Source organism: Megalopta genalis, chromosome 2, assembly GCF_051020955.1.
Source record: "Megalopta genalis isolate 19385.01 chromosome 2, iyMegGena1_principal, whole genome shotgun sequence".
NCBI lineage: Eukaryota > Metazoa > Arthropoda > Insecta > Hymenoptera > Halictidae > Megalopta > Megalopta genalis.
The window spans coordinates 4,399,134-4,412,420 of NC_135014.1; the positions used below are offsets into that span (position 1 = coordinate 4,399,134).

The 13,287-nt window shown below is 39.0% G+C and overlaps 1 protein-coding gene across 4 annotated transcripts in view; it reads right to left on the reverse strand.

The window, feature by feature from the left end:
* Positions 1–80: 80 nt before the first annotated feature.
* LOC117228049 (uncharacterized) overlaps positions 81–13,287 on the reverse strand; it is an 89,339-nt gene continuing 76,132 nt past the window's right edge. For 3 of the 4 annotated variants that reach the window (XM_033483706.2, XM_033483709.2, XM_033483708.2), the window contains one exon: positions 81–13,082. In XM_033483706.2, coding sequence (XP_033339597.2) covers positions 12,819–13,082 — 264 coding nt within the window. In that variant the 3' untranslated portion in view covers positions 81–12,818. The remainder of the gene's footprint in view (positions 13,083–13,287) is intronic. The other variant, XM_076528728.1, reaches the window with a different exon arrangement.

The window sequence follows — 13,287 nt, forward strand, 5'->3', positions numbered from 1 at the left end:
ATTAAGCTGATCGGCTCGTCCGTTGCGAGGACATGCCTGAAAAAGTATCCTTGAATGTGGATCCAGGAAAATGATGATGATACTCTTAATACATAATTTATTTGTCAACACGAATTTTCCATAAATATATCATATATCAATATTCATCATATATAGTTTTTGCTTGCACGTAATAATATCTTTTTATAGCACATACACAGCTTTATCCATATAGTTACTTTTTTTCTTTCTCTCTGTTAAATCTCTTAATATAGTTCTTTGTACCGAACCGAGTTGCGTCCCCGAAATCACGGTTCCCGCGTCGCTCGTTTTATTCACCGAGAATCTATTTTTGCAGATTGCGACTGGTATCACCTGTGTTCGCTTACTTTCGAAAAAAATGACAAGCCTGCCTCGCCCCGGTTCGTTCACTCTACGATATGTCCGGATACGTCTCGCACGAGAGGCTCCCTTTATTGCCATCTGGTTCGCGTGTGTCTTTGTACTTTATTGTTTCGTTTTTCTCTAAACATTCAATCTGCAAAAATATATTTCCTTTGACGGGGGCTCGCACCTCCGAGCAGGCGTGCCCGAACCAAGATACAAGATCAAGCTTACACGACGTACAACGACGAAAATTAGTTGCAACACAGTCAAACTTAACGCGGAGACCCTGTTATCGATCTGTCAATCGACGATGGCACGTCTTCCTCGGATACCAACATTTTGGAATTTCTTGACAACATTTCGACGACTGATTATTTTCTTTCAAATAAATATCAGCGCAGCCGGATGGTAATTTTCAAGGAACCGGATCACTTGAAATGTTAATTGATCGCTGGTTACAGTTTCGACGATATCAAATCGGTGCGCTCAAATCATTCTAAACGAAAGCGGAACTTCGATCGTCTGTAGTTACTCAGTTACAGGGCCAGATTTCATATATCAGGTCGTCAAGTATGAAATTTGTAGAAAAGAAGGCAAAGTTGTTTCATAACTTACAAATACGAGAAATTATTTTATTCATCAAAGTATGCACCCATATTGTCTATGCACTTTTGCCATTTAAGCGGCAGGTTGTTCAGGCCGGTGATATAAAACCCTGGCGGACGAGGGTCAATGAATTCCTGGAAGACCAGTTTTACAGCATTGTCGGAATTCAATTGTTTTCCTATTCAAAAATTGTTCAAATTGTGGAACAAGTGACAGACAGTGGGGGCTAGGTCCGACGAGTATGGAGGGTGATGAAGAACTTCCAACTCCAATTCCTGTAGTTTTGCCACAGTCGTTTGTGCAGTGTGCGATCTAACGTTATCATGCAATAAGATGGGAGTCGATTTGTTGACCAATCTAGGCTGTTTTTTTTTTAAGTGTTTGCATCATTTCGTCCAGTTGGTTGCAGTATATTTCTGCTGTGATCGGTGAGCCAGGTTTCATAAAATCATAACGAATCTCACCTGCGCTAGGCAGGTGCGATAACCTTTGATTCTGAGCAAACGCGTGGCTCATTGTTGAGGTCGAAATAACCTGTACGAAATTTGGCGAACCAATTTGATACTGTCTGCTGTTTAGTTACACTAGAGCCAAATACACTGTTAATGTTTCACACGCGTCTATTTCGTAGTTCCACGTAAGAACTCATACTTCGTAATAGTGCGAATTTTCGACCGTTCCATTTTCAACAAAATTAATTTTTAAAAAAGTTTCCAATATTTTTTAGAGCTTAAAATAATTTCTTTAAACAAGCGAGATTTGTAACTTTCCAATAAAGAAAAAACAGAACGGTAAAATATTAAGCCAATGTGAAATAATAAATTGTTGAAGTTGGCAATATTATTAGCTACAAATTTCATCCTTGTCAACCTAATAGTAACTTAACTTTGCAAATCGTATTTGGACAATAAAGATTAAGGATCGACGTTCTATTGTATCAAATGAAATGAAATCAACGCCACCGTGAATCGTCGTTTAACAGGTGAAGCAGGCCTCCGAAATCGGTATCGAAATTTCTCGCTCGTAACATTATTACCAAGAATTTATTCTCGAACAGGGAACGTCACACGGCGAAATGCTCGTTCCTAATATAAATGATCGCGCAACCCATGCTATAATCTCGACTCCATAAATTTGTTTACTCTCTCTCTCTCTCTCTCGCCCTCTCTCTCTCTCTCTCTCTCTCTACTTCCTTCTCATTTGTTTTGTTGCGGTACACACCGACACCCGCGCAGGTAGTTATATTTTTATATTTATTTAGATATATACGCTAATCGACACGCTACAACTCTTGGCCAGCAAGAGCGAGTTCGTTTAAATTTATATAGTCCTCCTCGCTATCATATACGTAGAATATCTTTTTTCCTCCGCCTTCTTCTCTCTTTCTCACACTCATCCGAATCTCTCGTTCTTTCTCTCTTCGTTAAGTATCTCTGAATAATTCACCCTCGCATGCTTCTCGAACAAGAAATCCGCTCATTTTCTGCGTCGAATACCGTTCGAACGAGTGTCGAACGAGCGTGTAAAACCGCGAACTTCTTCGCGCTACTGTTTCCGAGAAGCGTATGCGCCATTTAGATATCCAGTGTACGGACAACATCGTTTAATTAAATCTCAGTTTGTTCGTCTAGAGGCCAGACAGTCATTTGTTCAACGAATGGGGAAAGGCAGTGCAAGCGTCGAAATCTACCGCGTCGTCTTGAAGTCGATCTTTTGTTAGACAGTCGCCAGTTGCTTGAAAATTCGAGGATTCGAGGCTCTTTCACACGACGATACGATCTGTTGCGATATTTGTACGCGACGCGTACCGATGTTACATTGTTCATCGTGCGAACCTCCGCGCGACGATTTTTTCGTATCGCTAATACCGACTTCGCGTGTCCCGCGAAATTTTGGTCGCTGCGATACACGGCAGACGAAACATTGAAACAATGGTACAAGCAACAATCTTACATTGTACAAGTGAATTTCGTGAACGCGTATTGCAGATCGTTCTGACGACGAAGTGTTCGTTAAACGGGATGAACATTTTTGACAGAAATCAGTGGCTGTAATTTTAGAGAGACGAGACGGTAAAGGAAGACCATGTCGATACATTTGTTTATAATCTGCTATAATTATTAAAGAAAAGGTGTTCCTAAGTGACTCGTGATTCTCGCAACCAAACATAGACAATTTTTATTTTATTTTGCATCAAGATTCGCAGTCTAATCATCGGTATTTAAAATATTCACAGTTTATGGGATAAATCGGAAAAATCGGAAAATGCATAGAAAAATGTGATAATTAATGCGTATATTCTGAACTAACTAAAATATTACTGAATATGAAATATAATAATATGAATATGAATATGAATATAATAATATGGATATGAATATAATACTATGAATATGAATATGAATATGAATATGAATATGAATACAATAATATGAATATGAATATGAATGTAATAATATGAAATATAACTAAATATAAAACTAATTCAAACAATACATGAGAAGACATATACAAAAGATACATTCTAAATTAACTAAAATATTTTTGAATATGAAATATAATAATATAAATATAAATATGAATATAATATAACATGAAATATAACTAAATATAAAACTAATTCAAAACGATACATGAGAAGATCCCTTTTCATGTCTGACGTGTTGTTTATGGAATAAATCGAATGTTCTCTGTTTGCTCTCTTTTTATTATGTCTTTTATGCGACATATGCGATTAAATAAAATTTCAAGTATGTTCATTCTTGACGAGCAATGTTTGGTACAAAAACATGGATGGTATGAAAATATATTCTTAGTTGTTCTCGACGAAAAGAAATAATCTTGATGAAAACTTGTCTCAATGTTTCATCTAGCGATTTCACACGAAACAAATGTCACGTAATGCAAATATCACGATGTTTCTGTTGCATATACGTATTAACCCTTAGCACTCCGAATCATTCTGGACAGAAACCATTTTCGGCAGAAACGGGCATTTTTACAGACCCTCGTATTATTTAGTATGCTTTTGGAACTAACTAACATTTTACAATGATATTGGACTTATACGAATTTGGCTGAAACCGAGAAATTTGCAAAGAAATCAATATTTTATTTTTTATAATTTTGTTATTGTTTGTTTTATAATTTTGTTTTGTCGTTGTAATCGCTATCTATGCGAACTCTTTCTCTCGTCGCCTTGTTGCTTGGACGATATCACTATCGCTGCTATCAAAACGATGGACTAACTGTAGAAGAAAACCTTCTACATATCTGTAGTAACATTTCTGTGTAACATTTCTAACATATCTGTATAAACGTCTATCCGCAGCTCATCTTCGCTACTACTTGTGTCATGAGACTCATTCGTGTTTGAACGTTTTGTCATTGTTCAAATAAAAAATACGAATAAATACATAGGTTGAAAATTTCTAATTGTTATTACTAACTCGCAAGATGATATTTCCCAAAAAGCTTTCACCAAACAATTTATTTACCAAGAGAAAAATCACTTTTCCGATTTTCCCACTCGTTAGATCTATCTATACCGCTCGACGCTTCAAACCAGACCGAGTTCAGCTTTGAAAATCTTTTTCTCCAGATTTTATGATTATAAATCTCACTATACAGTGCGTGCTATGTTCGCATACCGATCTTTCTTCTACAAACTTGCCTTATCGCTCTTTTCAAGTGGCGTCTTCGAAGTGCTCGGACCGTCGTGAGCACGCCTCTCACGTTCTCGTCAAAACCCGCTGACATTTCTTGTATATATCTTAGTAATTTTACTATATTTTGATTTGATTTCTTGTGCCATTTCAGGGAAACATGCATATCTCAAAAATTTGCTCTGAAGTAACACAATTCCCCGTAATCACTAATAAACTTGAATATCCCACGAGAGGGGACAGCGGAGTGCAAAGGGTTAACGTGTGAAAGAGGTCCGAGGATCTAACATAAAAATGGTTGACGCAACGGTTGCAGGCTATCGGAAGCTTCTGTTAACGGGTTTCGCTTAATCGCTAATTTTCCGTACAATTAGTTCGCTCCAAAGCAACATGGCTACTCTTCGCTAGATGCCGGATCTATGAGCTTTGCTCGCGCCGAAGAATCATTACCGGACTGTAACCTTCCCAAGCTTCTTAAGCACAAAAGCAGTGTTCGCTTAATCGATCATGAGTTAAATGGAATCGCTAACAAAGTAAAAGTCTTTCTCACGCAATTTAGACGTTCACGGTCCTCCACTTATCGCCACTATCGTTTACTTAGCGTAATTCAACATTCTCCTCTCCCTATGCAACACAAATTCACGGTTCCAACGACACCGAACATCAACCTTTCAACATCTTGGATAAATCCAGCATTGTCCTTAAAATTTCACAAACTTAGTATTCTAAAATACCGATACATCAATTTTCCAATATCCCAGTGGCTCTAACACGTACCGATACCTAAACGATTATATCAATGTTTTATTGTCCGATTCGCAAATGTTTCTGTAGTTCAAAATTATTTGAACTGCATTTATAAGCTAAGAATTTCAGATACGCAGTGAAAGGGCCGAAAGGTCGAAGTTCCCAATATCTGTCCATCTTAAATCAAGAGTAATTCATAATCTATCGAGCACTCCAGTCTTCCAAAGGGCCTAGACCGAGATCATTTCCCGAGTCCGATTCCCTGTTAAAACGTTTCCTTATCTTTTCGACGCTTCGATATTGTTTCAACACCGCAAAGATCAAGATTTCTTTGTAAAGATCGCCACAGATATCTTTCTTCAAGAATTCCAGCCGAAAAATTAAGGTACATAATCGAAGAACGGGATTGTGATCGCGCGAAGATGAGACACAGCGTTCAAGCCACCGATGAAACGAAGAAGTACAAGGTTCTGGCTATCGACAGCAATGACTGTCCTCGTCCCTGATTAACATTAATTACATGTCTAACGGTGGAACACTGCCTAGAGTCTATAATACCAATCACAGCGACACAGAACGTCTTGAGAACGTGCCTACGTTTGTAGCGAACGTTAATCTATGTTTGCAATTTATGCATATTATAAATATATATATATATGTATATGTATGTATGTATATATTTGTATACATGCGTGTCTCTGTGTTGGCGTGTATGTGTGCGCGCGTGTGTGTGTATATATATACGTAACATATACAACATACAAACATCGGCTTACAGTTACTCGATATACTAATCACCGAGAACATCACATCACATTGTATTTAGTGAAATGTCTTGGAAACATTAGCAATTTCTTTCTCTTTCAATTAAGCGTACATACACATGTATATACGATATATTGGGTTGGCAACTAAGTAATTGCCGATTTGTTCAATGAAATAAAAGAATTTATTTTATACTTGGAACGAAGTTGAATCTGTAATGTATTTTCCATTTTGTTCGACGACCTTTTGCCATCTCTCCGACAACTTGAAAATTCCACGCTCGCAGAAAGTCTGATCCTTTTCGGCCAAAAACTGAGTTAAGTGAAATTTTACAGCGTCGTCGTCGTTCAAAGTTTTACCACGAAGGGAGTTGTCCAGGGATCGAAATAAGTGGTAATCCGATGGCGCGAGATCGGGGCTATATGGTGGGTGTAACATCGATTCCCAAGCAATATCCATCAATCTTTGCCGAGCGGACAAAGACGTGTGCGGCCTAGCATTGTCCTGCTGGAAAATGACACCTTTACGATCGACCAATTCTGGTCGCTTTTCCTTGACCGCTGCATTCAATTTGTCCAGTTACTAACGTTCACGGATAAGAAAAAATAACATAATAATAATAATAATAATTTTATAATATAACATTTACGGATATCATAAAAATGGGAGTGAGAGACGTCTATAACTGAAATCGGCAATTACTTAGTTGCCAACCCAATAGTATCTCGACCACTGATTGTACGAATAGGATTTGTGCCGGGCACAACAAGCAATCACATTTAGATTCTCCGCGTTTTATTCGCCCCCGGGTGCTACAATACAAAAGAAACTTTTCATTCTTTCTGATTTCTTCTCTCTAATTTTTTCCTCTTCGATTTCTCCACTCTGTATCTTTCGATCACGATCGACAAAATGGTCGAATAGAACGCGGAGCGAAACACGTAGCGTATAAATGCATCGTCGGCACTCGGCTAAATCATGCGTGCGCACATTTATCTGAATTATTTCATTATCTAACGATCGTAGAATCGCGGCTCGTGGCAATCTCGCAAGAAAAATGTAGAAAATGTGCATCTAAAAACCTGTCGACAAATTTGTCGAACGATTGAAACTCCAGAAAAGTTAGTCAAAGTTGAAAGACTTCGAATGTTTTGGATGAGGTATTAACACGTTGAATGCCACGGGGGTCACCGGTGACCGACGCGCCCAAATCGATAGAAATATATATAATTTCAAACAAATGTCAATATCTAAAATTTTGTATTATTACCATCGCCAATTCAAACAGTGACCCCTGTCGCAATTAACATGTCGAACATGGTTATACACTGTAACTTATCTATAGCAGATAATATTTCAACATTATACGTATCGCATAAACAATTTCTGTAAAACCCGCGCGGCATTCAACGTGTTAAAAATCGCTGATATATTTATAGAGGTTCTACGAAATGAATTGACTTCGAACGAGGAAATATGGGAGACCGTGAATCGAAAGCGTAGCGTGGTACTTTTCATTTGTGAGAAGACCACCGAGCACGTGCTACTTAAATCGATTCGATTAACATTAACCCTCGCGCCTCTCCGTCTACCATTAGATCGGATAAAGTAGTTCCCCTAGAAATGTTAAACTCTGAATTGACGTACAATTTCGTCGGGCCTGGATCCAGCTCGATCGTCGACACGATAAATAATTGATCATCGTTCTTCAAGCTCGGTGGAGATTGTATAGATGCTCTGGCAACACGTTTCGTTACATTCCCGTTAATTACTATAGCCTAGCGCGGTTCTTAATACTCGATTAATCCTTCTATCGATTTGCACTGTTCAATTTCATTATTTCGTTTTAAACGCGAAATTCTCGTCGTGCTCCGATCTCGAAGGGGAGTTTACTCCGTTCGCAATGCTTCCGACAGCGGAGCACGACTGCGATTAATATGCTACTTACACGATACTTTAAACAACTTAGAGTAACGTTTTTTTTACGGATAGTTTTTAATGGATACACGGTGCTTATTATCTCGCTAATCAACATTGACTTCACAGGAGTTGTTATGCAGTTTCGTAGTACCGTCCGAGAAGAAGAATCTTCCTCAGGGACACCATTGTTTTGTGCGCAGCTTTTCGCGTCACCCTCGAGTTATACGAAGAAAGTAACGAGTTATCGGAAAACTAGCGGAACAGAAAAATTACATAAAATAAATATAAATATTATAATATAATAATAATATAAGAATATAATATAATAATAATATAATAACATAATATAATAATAATATAATAATATAATATAATAATAATATAATAATAATATAATAATATAATATAATAATAATATAATAAATAATTACATAGAATATGTGAGGAATATTTGACTGGAAGAAAGAAAATTGATTAAATTATTAGAAATTTTGATTAGAACTGATAAATAAAATTGTGAACGATCTTGAGCATGTCCAGAAGAAATTTCTGCCTTGTAAAAATGAAATAAAAAGGTCGGTGAAAAGAAAGCGAAAATTCGAAGGAAAGCAACTCGAAGGTTCCACGGACTTACATGTACAAACTTGACAGCTCTCGAGCGTACGCGCGAAATTTCCTACTCCTAAATTGACTACGATTATTGACTCGTGACGTGCACGCGCGAACAAACCCCTAAAATCATCTTCTAATCAACGGAAGATTCTGTAACCTTTCCCCTATAGATCGTTTCTCCTAATCGTCGTGTAAAAAAATATAGAAAAATCTGTCGGACGCGCGGAAAAGAAACGTGGGTCCTCGAACGAAACGCTATCGACGCTACAAAGTACAGAGCTCGTCCTGGGTTAATATCTATCGTCCTCGTTGCGTCTACTTATCTTTATGCTCGTATTATACTTATGCATACGGTTGATGTAATTTAACGCATAATCTTAGGTAGAAACCCACTGACACGATCGTCGCATCGTTGACATTCTGCGTTCGGAAGCGGTCGCGAGGAAAGGCTTGCGAGCTCTCGAAGAGAAATCGGGGCCAGCAGAGTTTCCATCGTGGACTGGGTCGCGGGAAATTATTGCCAGAAGAAGTCGGGTTGCTATTGTTTAGAAAAATATCGTTCGTCGGGAAAACGTTCTAACTTTCCTGATTGTCCGATTTTGGCTTTGCTCCTCGCCGAGATTCGTCGCTATTCTACGCTCCCCGCTAATTTCCCTAACCGAAGCCTACGAAAGGCAGAAGCTTGCGGCCATCGTTTCCCGCTTATTGTCCGTCGATTTACAGAAAAAACGAAAGATCTACCGAGAGATTTTTGTAACAACGCGAATGCGAAACGGAATGTTCTTGGCCCGAAGAAGACGTTTCCGACACGCGTTACGCTTCGCGTTACGATCCTAATAGACGACGACAGCATCCGTTACAGGAGAGAGAACTATGTAACAATCACATGCAATCTTGTCCTTACGCCTAATCGATTAAATCTAGCCTTACGCGCTACTTTATTGTCCGTGTTGGAACATTTTCCTAAAATTATTTATTGTCTGCTCACACAGTATTGTCGGTTATTATTAGTTAGATTACGCCTCGTAATTACAACTATCTGTTGTCTGGACACTAAGGAAGACGTTCGTCGTTCTCGGAGAAGCGTTTTCTTTTTTTCCGGTGAAATTAATTAATCGAGAAAACATCGTCGAAAGAAAAGAAGAAATCCATCGTTCGTCCACGATAAGAAATTTCGGGGGCAGAGTTTGAGATCATCGGCGCGAAAGCGACGTAAACAAAGCGTTCCTCGTAAGAAATACGGCGTCGACGATAGCGAGAAATCAAAGAAGAATTATAAAGATCATTGTCTGGACCAACAATACCGCTATTCTTACGTCTTAGAAAAAGTCTAAGTCAATTAGTGGGGCTCCTAGTTCAAGCCCCGTAAACAATATACATCGTACAAAGTATACTCGTTTTTTTTTTAAAAAACTATTACCATTTCTGTGCGGATCAAAAAAGTGCTGGTGCAGAGTATTGTCCCTAGAATTCAGTCAACATGTTCTTTCTATCTAATCCTACGCTATGTTCACAGTGCACTAACGAAAATCTACAAGCGGAACATCGATCGTACTCGATTCGCCCTATTTTAGCGTGCTTCGAGTATATTTTCCTTTTTTGCCGTTCGTCGGAAATAAAAAATACTCGAGGCACGATATTATAATATTACTATTGTCGATACATGGAGATCTTTAGCTCTCCTAGGAGCCGAGCAATTTTGTTAAATAATTAGGATTATAAATTATTTTTTAAATATTTCTTTCGCTCTGTGTGTTGTTCTAGCTTATGAAACTGTAAAATTAAATAATCGACGTTTACGTTTTAGGCTTTATTGGCGTTTCACTGAAAATTGTAAGGTCTGCTCGGCTCTCCGTTGCTCGTGAATTACCTACTTCGGTTAATTATTGTCGCAGCATGTAGTTATACATGTTTCCCTGCTTACAAGTGCGCGCACAAAGCGCCTCGTATATCGTTATAGAATTAGTACACGTAACGCTAGACATAGAGTTACAATTTACACTAAGAAACACAGATCTTAATTACCCTTAACGATATAAACTCTTAGGTTTAGGCTTAACGGAGACTTCTATAATTAGTACACAAATACATCTGATGCATTAAATGCACATTTCATCTACAGTCGATGTGCGTTCGTACTAAATTTTCATGTTCTTTCACCACATTCGGTTTTCTACAAAATCGTTAAGCACTTCCCAGAACAAAAATGAGAGAAAAACTGTAATTTGTATTGTCCGCATTATTGCAAGCTCGCTGTGTAAATAACATCTATAGCTTGAACAAATGCTTTGGACATCTTAACACTAAATCTACCAAGCTCCAACAACGTGTGCTGCTTTATACGATCGACAGGACTGAATTTATTTAGACTTTTCGCCATTTTTACCACAATGTAAGCTTCGATAAAGCACTTTATTCGGTCGTTTCTTAAAGAACGAGTCTTCATAATTTCAACAAAAATATGTAACAGATCATTTTTCGCCGGCATGATAGATTTAATGTTAAAACGCAATTTAGTTCGAGATCTAAAATAGGCCTTTTATAAATCAAGAAATTGATTCTCGCACTTGTCCAGAGCCTCGATCGGATCGATCAGAGTCGAAATTATCGACGAATGTCGAACGCACATCCTTAGAATCGTGATTTGTTCGGCCACTTGGTGGCGCGGCTTCCCCTAAAACCGACGGCGATACAAAAATGTTTTTTGTCGCATCTCATGCGGAATTTTCGTTTTGTTCGCAAAACCCACGTACGCGTGTATTTTGTGTGTGTGTGTGTGTGTGTTTTTTTAGTTCCTCGCGATTCTCGCTACTAAAAGTACGCACGATTTTTCCGTATATTTTCCTGTGTTACTTTTCCTTTTTTTTCTTTTTTTTTTGTTCGTACGCGTTCGCGTGAAAACGGACTTTCTACAAAATGGCGGCGAGGGCTCGTTGTCCGAGGGGTTCCGTCCGGCTAGCGGGCCCCTGCGTTCTTGGAACAGCTTCTTAATATGTTTCCTTTTATTTCATCTTCGCTAACACGCCCTTAACTAGGTTCCTTATTATCGTAAGACGGACAGGACTTCCGGAAGTCGATCGACACGGGACGCAATTCGCTAAAATCGTCGCTGGACCGCGAGAAATCGCGCGATTTTCGCGGCGAAGTTTTTCCAAAAGATCGTGAATCGCAACATTCTACGATCTTCTACCGTTTCGAAATAATTTTGATTCCAACACCGGTAAGTTTAACCTCTGTCAGGGCATTTTATAAGCAAGAAAATGTACAATGACGTGCCACGGTTCAATTTGTTAATAATCTATTAAATGCAAACGAACGCGCGATGTTGCAAGTATTGCTGCGATCATGGCGATGTTAGAGCTGGTAGTTGGTAGAAAAATATATTTATCGCGAACAGTTTAATCCTAGAAATGAAACTTCTATTTATCCGACTGTTGGCACGGACTTCCGTAGATTATTAGAAGATGAATGTCCAGTTCGAGGTTTCGAGTTCCGTGTCGATCGCTTCTAAACCGAGTCGACTAATATCGTTCGAGCCACTTTAACAGATAAAAGAAGTTAGTCTCGATAGAGAGATCATCGGTCGCATTCGCGATCGTTAGGCTGTTGACCAGCGTTTCCGTTGAACCTCTGAAATATTGTCATGGCGGTCCTCCCGAATACTTGTAACAAAATATGGTTCACAGATCCGTTCCTGCAATATTTATTTATTTAATTCGTCTACAATTCTAATATCTTCCGAGGACTGCTTTCTTTCTTTTTTTTTCGCGTGGGAAGGACCGATACCGTCTCACGGTTTCAGAAACGCTGGATTAAGCTAGTTCGAATATTGAATGTCTTCACTGTCGTTGCAAGAGTAGTCTCGGTAGGAATAGTAAAAAAGTATAGCGTTCTCTCGAAAGGAAAATTGCGATTCTCCGGCTACCAGTGTCAAGTAAACATCAAAAGTTTCTATCCTGCTATACAGCGTCGATCAAACGGAACATCGATGATTAATATTGTCGTTAGCGGTGCGAACATCGGTATCGCTCGATCCGAGCATGCTGTTCGCGTTACAGCGACTTAACAAACAAGGCGCACGCGTCATATTATCGTTAAGATTTATTGTCTTACGTTAACGATCCATCCGATCAAGCCTTACCGATCCGATCGCGACTGGACGATTTTTGAAATCGTTCCGGTCGGCTTTTGCGTAGCTTTTTTATGGTGGCTTTTGCCCATACCGTAGTCGCCGTACGTCGCCATCACCTGGCGAATCCATGGCACGTATTTCGGCACGTAGGCGTAGACCCCGGGCAACTTTGGGTGGGCACACTTTATCCCCCAACTCACGATGCCACCTACGAACCATTTGTCTTTCTCGTTTTCGTCCTCGCAGAGCAGGGGACCTCCGGAGTCGCCCTGGAAAATGGATGTTACATGTTAAATCGTATTTTAGAACGTACAAGCAACATTTTTGATCAGTTCAGTGTCGAATAGCCAACGGGATGCCATGGACATTTATGAACGCGAAGTGTCACAATTTCCGAGGGTTTCTGGAACGAAACAAGTCACAAATTTGGCTCGGCGGTGGAAATGGTTATTTTCGGAGGCTTTTTTGGAATGG